General features: G+C 42.9%; 1 protein-coding gene across 1 annotated transcript in view; it reads right to left on the bottom strand.

Moving 5' to 3' along the window:
- Window positions 1-5,244: 5,244 nt before the first annotated feature.
- ADAM7 (ADAM metallopeptidase domain 7) overlaps window positions 5,245-7,092 on the bottom strand; it is a 34,427-nt gene continuing 32,579 nt past the window's right edge. Inside the window, exons 21-22 of the mRNA XM_016214186.2 lie at window positions 6,398-6,454; window positions 5,245-5,289 (exon numbers count right to left, since the gene is read on the bottom strand). Of these exons, the coding sequence (XP_016069672.2) occupies window positions 5,245-5,289; window positions 6,398-6,454 (102 nt within the window). The remainder of the gene's footprint in view (window positions 5,290-6,397; window positions 6,455-7,092) is intronic.

Genomic DNA, 7,092 nt, shown 5'->3' with positions numbered 1-7,092 from the left:
TGTCAATAACTCTGTTGGTTTTCCTTCTCTGCACACAGATGGTGGAGGCGGCAACAGAGAGCTTTCCCAGGCATGCCACCCTGAGCTCAAGCATCACCCAGGCAGAGCCCTGTTCTGTTGAGAAAGCGTTTTCCAGAACCTGAAGTTAACTGTAAAACCCAGAAAAGATTTCAGGGTCACTAGCACCCCCTAGGGACTGGTCGGGAGAACAGTAAAGAGTTGAAAGTCTCAGGTGCATCTCCAATACAGCTCCATGTGGCCAGTAGCATCTCAAACAGGTCTGGCTAGATCGGGAGGTGGCTGCTTCCTGGCTTCCCTTTCCCTTCCTTGCTGTGTAAACCTCGAATCTTGTTACTGTGACTAAGAAGTTTGGGCCGTTTGGTGAGTGACAGTGATAGTGGGAGTGAGACATATTAATTTCTCTTACACAGGTCCGAAGATCTGTGCCTTTTCCCGAACAAAATTATATTTACACCAGGCGCATGGTAGGGATTGAAAGTATAGTCTTTGGAGTTAGACTTCCCGGGCTGATAGTCTGACTATACAACTTAATTGGCTATCTCTTTTGGCAAATTTTTATTTTGACTTTGATTTTCTCACACTATAAAATGAGGATAATAATAGTGGTTAATTCGTAGAGTTGTTTTAAGCTAAATAAAATAATACATGTGAAGTGTTTAGAATAGTGCCTGACAGGTAGTGTGTACTTGGTAAATGGTATATTTGCTCTCCTTGCAGCAGATCACTGGTATCCTTGAGCAAGAAGCCCTGACTTTCAAATGCACTTATCTGATTCTGTAAGTTACATCCAATACAATTGCTTCCCAACTAGCATGCCTGTGATCCCAAAGGCCCCCCTTCTATGTCTTTTATCCCTAGAGACTCCCGAGGTTTAAAGTTATCTGTATCTTTTCTTAGCAATCAATATCCATTACAAATAGCTCACGATTGCAGTTTTCCTGGAGAAAGATGTTAATGGATTCAGTGGAGGCCACAAGACAGCCACTTCCCTCCCAATCTCACCGCTCTAGAGTTTTCTAAAAGCCTGTCCTTCAGTTAGAAAGTGATCAGGAAGCTTCCAATAAGCTCAGGAGTCTAATCAATATTTCTCACTCCTCGATGCTGATTAGTAGGGAGACATCATCGGTCCACCCCAAAGTCATTATAAGTCACATAGGCTGTGGCTTTTCCTGGCACTGACTATCCATCATGTGTCCCTGGGGAAAGGAGGAGCTCTTTGGGTTTCAGTGGCAGCAGGGGCTAATTTTCTAGTTAAAAAAAAAAAAAAAAAGTACATAAACAATAGAAAATTTTTAAAACCCACCAAAAACTAGACACCCATTGTAGTTTTCAGGAGACTGGATCATTTTGGGGCTATTGACAAATCAATTTTAAGGAGACTGGACTTCAGAAATGAGAGTAAATAGCATTTCTCTTTCCAAGTTAAAATCTCTATTCAGAGCTTTCAGGCTGCAGCCCAGCTCCCCTTCTGTTTAGGAAGGAGCGTGGTCCCTGCTTACCTACTTCAAGTCACAACCCTGGCAGAGAAGGAGGTGGTGTGTGGCAAAATTCCCCCAAAGTTACATCTTTAATGACAAGGGACAGGAGTTTAACAAATTTCTTAGTAAGTTTATTTAAAGTCACGATTCTGAAGGCGGACGCTGGTTGTCTGACAAAGGGATGAAATAATGGGATTTTCTCGCGCACAGATTTGGTTTGCTAGGTCGCCATCTGGTGGACAGTGGAGGAACTGCATCGATAGATTGGGCACGAACAGTCCTGCCAGGCATTTGCATGCTAAAAAGGGGATACCTTTCTTTAGAACATGCCTACCCAATTTCAGTGCATCCAATGCAATTTTTAAAACTCCACAACCATCTATCAGGACAGAGGCCTTGAGAAAAAGGCAAAGTGGCCCTGTGGAGCTGGTTGATATTTGAGAATAATCGGTGCTCTATTGGGAATGTTCATTTTGTTTTATGTTTCGTTGCAGATCGCCATCACTGAACTCCTGAAAGGACCGATGTAAGGACACTTGGTATTCCTTGGCACAGTAGCATTTAGATAATATATAGTAATAAATATGGATTCTGATTTATTTTTCTGAGTGTTTATTTTTTAATTGTTTAGAGTTTATTTGAACAAAAATCTATTCGAATCAGGCAGTGCCAAACAGGAATTGGTCAGGAGCACAGGGAGAGACTTTTGTTCCCTTTCTTCTGAGTGCTTTTCTAAAATGATTTGCCTGAACTTCAACTGCAAAACCTCGTCCACCCTCTGCCCCCTGAACTATATAGCTGATGTCTCTGCTCGGGTTTTAATTCATATTTTTATATTTCGTACTGTTTTCCTATGGGTTGCCCTGGACCTGCATGGCTCAGTGGCCGGTGACTGGAGCAGAGGTTTTGTTCAGACTCCCCGAGCTGGTAAAGCGCTGCCCTGGGCCATTGAACTACATACGTGCTGGAGAACACAGACACGGGTCGCTCAGCTTTCACCCCTCCTGGGGTTTTACTCCCTGTGATGCTGCTGGGTACTCACTCCCAGGGAGCCTTTCTCCACTCAGCGGGGGGCGGGGTGGGGGTGGGGGGCGGCGAGCTGCCCAAGCCGGCCTCTCACTCCCCCCTCTCCCGCCCCCATTCTGTTTTGAGCTGACCTACTCCCCACCCGCCCCGAGACTGCAACCTCAGCCTAACAAAGATGCGTCTGTGTCTTATTTGTTTCTTTCAGGCACTTCTGCTGATTAATCATTTCACTTCCTCCTCCCAACCTAAATCCACTTCACTGAATGTCATTAAAAAATGTAAACACAAAATTAGATAAAAAGTCTTGGAAGGGGCAGTATATGTTATGGGCCCTGACGCTCAAGCTTCATTAAGTTCCAGATGAATCCCCCTCGTGACCCAGCTGCAGAGGATAGCCCAGGACCCCAGACACAGCATCCCAGGGCCGTCGGAAGTTCAGCCTTAGTTTAGGCAAATGCCAGCGTCGGGAAGGGCTCTCTGTGTTTGGGGCAGGGCAGCAGGGAGTTCCTGGGACTGAGGCAGGTCTGTCCCTTCACAGCAGGAGTCCTGTTAGCAATCATGAGTTCAAGGGAAAGGATTCAAACCCCTGGGGGTGGCAAGGCTCAGAAATACTAAGACTATGAAGTCACAACTGGCTCCATAACCAGGGGCAGAACTGGGCCTCCAAGGGGACCACTATATGGAGAAGGTTGCAGCTGCTTCCTAACCTGTAGACAGTATTGGAAGACGAGGGTCCCTAAGAGACAGAGCAGGTCCTGGCAGCATTTGAAAGGAGCGCAGGTAACATCTCTGTAGGCTGGGAGACACTCTGGGTAGGCATGAAGAACACTGCCTGAAATTCAGAAGGTCTTCCTGGCCGCTGCAGCTCAGGGGTTGAGCACCAACCTATGACCCAGGAGATCGCGGTTCGATTCCCAGTCAGGGCACATGCCCAGGTTTTGGGCTTGATCCCCAGTGGGGGGCATGCAGGAGGCAGCCGGTCAATGACTCCCTCGTCATTGATATTGCTCTCTCTCTCTCTCTCTCTCTCCCTTTCCCTTCTTCTCTCTGAAATCAATAAAGATATATAAATGTATATTTTTAAAAAAGGTTCTTAGCTATCAGAAGGTGACTGAGGTTATCTGAAGAGAGGGAAGCAGGTTAGAAGTCTAGAGTGATGAGGAAGGAAGCAATGAGGCAGGAAGATTTGGGGGAGTACCAGACATAATTGGAGGGAGAGAAGAAATTTGGGGGGGAAAATCACTGGAAATGAATAGTTAGGGGAGTGTAGAGCCCAATGCAGAGGAAGCGGGTGGTGATGCGAGCTTTCTGGAAGAGGCATGGTAACAAGAACAAATCCAGGAGACTGTTCTTTCACAGGGGGGTTAGGTGTCACCAAAATGCACCCTGTTCATCAGCATATGTACTGCTCAAGCGAAGACAGACGTGTGATTACTGTGAACACCAGAGGATTATTGTTTGCTAATATAGATGAGGTTTTATATTTTATATGGAATTTCTCTGTCATAAATTTACATAAAATATTTAAATCAGCATCTTCTGCTTTAAGTACACATTTATCAATGTTCTTTCTTAAAGGGATGGTTTTCATTAGAACAGCAAACCTTTAATCAGCTGCCGGGATATAAAGTGCTGAGTCACTGCTGTCCGATCTCCACTGTTTTCTCTCCTCAACCCCTCGGCATAGCAACAAAAATCTCATCAACCACAACCGGCCTTCTTCCCTGATTAGCAGCATTTATTTAATTGAATCATAAAATTTGCATTTAGCACTTGAAAACTTTATTTCAATGAATGAAAAAATAATTGGATGCAGCTTAAACAGTTAACCAAAGGAAAGTAGAAAGCAAAAGAGCACACTGAGAAGTGTCGGTATCAGAAAGAGCAGAAATCATTCCCAGGATGACCCCACACACTGCAATCAAGTGACAAGGAGGAGTGGACGCAGCACAGAAATCACACAGTAAGTGATTAAATCCATGAATTATAAGGATCTCACAAGCCCTTCATGGGAATCATATTCTCTGCTGGGGTTCATTTTCTGAAATTTTTGTAACCCTCTGACTTCTCTGTCAGGTTCTAAGGAATTCTAAAGATTTGGGGATTTAAAATTAAATTCTAGGAATTTAGAATTAACCAAAAACATTTCAAGACCTCCACTGCTATCAGCACAATTGTAAGAACTACCCTGCAGTTAGGGTGACTTCTGCCTCCTTCACTGAACAGAAATAAGTGAAACAGCCTGCTAGTGGAGTCGATGCCTTCCTGCACTGAATTCCTGGGCTTTTCTGCAGGAGAGGAGTTCATTTAATCCAGAATTAGTGGTAATCATGTCAAGTTCACATTAAGGTAGGTACTTTTATGCTCCCAAGGAAATAACCTTATATAAACAGTGTTTTTTGCTTCTTAGACTCAGGGTTGTAATTTATTCTCCTTGAGGTTTTGACTCTTTTTTAAGTAACTAGACTAACATTTTATAGGGATATTCTAAAGCAAGGAGACTGTTTATGCTTGTATTAAGCTGAAGAGGGTTTGAAAACATATAATAATTTTGTAGCATATGTCTACACTACAGGTCATGAATTCTACAGGCAAATATTACAGAAACAAGTTGTTTCTCTTCAACGTTCTCTGTCTGGATATAGAACATTTGAGAAACTATCAAAATCTGTGCAGCAAACAATGAGGAAAGGTCATGAAGATCTTGCATCCAGAAGCCTCAGCCTAGCCTTTCGCAGCCATCTTCGATATCCAATTTCAAGCTCTAAATAGAAACACATGGGTAAAAATAAGTTGTTTTTGGTAAAATCTATAAGCATGTTCTATTTCAGTTACATATTTATACCTACTAATTGCAATAATCTTTCTGGATTTTTGCTGTGCTACATTTTTTTCACACTTTCCCAGCTCTCCTTAGCCAAGGCTCATGGAGCAGCTATTGTAACATGAATGAGCTTATCACAAAAGAAAGAAAATCATTTAGTATTTCATTAGAGGAAGCCAGTTTGCTTGCACCAGGAGCGCCTCTCTTCACTCTCCGGTGTGAGACAGGTTCATCACTGTTAAGAGGCAGGGCCATGAGAAACATCCCTTCTTCTCTGTCCCAACAACAAAAGTGTATTGGGTGGGATTTCTTGTAAGAATGCTTTGTGGGGGAAAGCTTCGTATTAACCCAGTACATTGTAGGCACTCGACAGAAATCAACGAATGGATAAAAGAAGGAAAGAAAACAGGAACTCTGAAATGTAGCCAAACAGTCCTAATTTTGTCTCCCTTTAATAATTGTGTCTCCCTCCACATTTTTGATACATTTTCTAACATAGACATAATAATTGAAAAGTGGGCCCAGCTGGTGTGGCTCAGTGGTTGAGGGTTGACCTATGAACTAGGAGGTCATTCTTCAATTCCCAGTGAGGGCACATGCCCAGGCTTCGGGCTCAATCCTTGGTAGGGGACGTGCAGGAGGCAGCCGATCGATGCCTCTCTCTCATCGTTGTTTCCATCTCTCTCTCTCCCCCTCTCCCTTCCTCTCTCTGAAATCAATTAAAAAAGAAACATTAGAAAAGAAAAAGAAAAGTGAAACAGCCCCTTAGATACAGTCAGTTATTGATGTGGTAAGTGAAAACTCTGGCACTGTGTAAGTCTAGCTCGCTCCCTTGGTCAGGTTGAAACTCTTGGATTAACACAGGCTCTGCTGGATTATCTGTTAGAAATGTTAGCACATCAGAGGAAACAATCCCAACCATCCTCTTCTTTTGATAAGAGCTGAGGATGTTCCTAGTCAGTCGATGAGTACGCAAAGAACACAAAAGGGTGCCAGCCTTTGAAAAATGTCACAAGTGGGGGAGGTACCTTCTGTCATGGGAGCCTACCATTTTGGCACGTTGATTGGAATCTGCGAGTCCTCTTGGGTCTCTACTTGCAGGTTTCTATAATAAATACATGTTGTGTCAGGAACTGCATCAGATATCACACAGACACAAATGCACGTGAGCACATGCACACACAGACCCCCTCTTCTTGATTCAGGACAAATCTAAAACAGTTTTTAAATTCCTATGGGGAAGTTTTATCAGAAACCATTTTTCCTTGTAAACCCTGTGAACCTCTCCAACAATATATTTAGTAAGAGATTTCCAAACATTTTTCAAGTGCTAGAGCTTTCATTCACAAAGTGTGTCTATTGAAATTCCAGTAAGGCCAACTTAGGGAAACGGACTGCGCTGGTGGCATGTGTTAAATATATGCAAAGAAATGCACAAGCCCTAAGTGTAGAGATGGATGAATTTTCACAAATGAGTACCTCTGTGTAACCAACCCCCATCCAGATCCAAAAACAAAACTTTCTCTCCTTCATTGAAGACCCCCCTCCTCTGCTATAACCCATATCCTAGTATCTTTCTATTACTGATTTTTAATGATTTTACTTTGAGAGCATATTTTGTATGATTTCAGTTCTTTTAAGTGTATTAAGACATTTCCCCCCAGAATATGGTTTATGTTTATATTTTTTCTAATAGTGCACAAATCAATATTTTATTTAACCAATATAGTTTTCTCTGAAATA

This window comes from Miniopterus natalensis, chromosome 4, assembly GCF_054644295.1.
Source record: "Miniopterus natalensis isolate mMinNat1 chromosome 4, mMinNat1.hap1, whole genome shotgun sequence".
Lineage (NCBI taxonomy): Eukaryota > Metazoa > Chordata > Mammalia > Chiroptera > Miniopteridae > Miniopterus > Miniopterus natalensis.
This window is presented reverse-complemented; position numbering and strand designations above follow the sequence as displayed.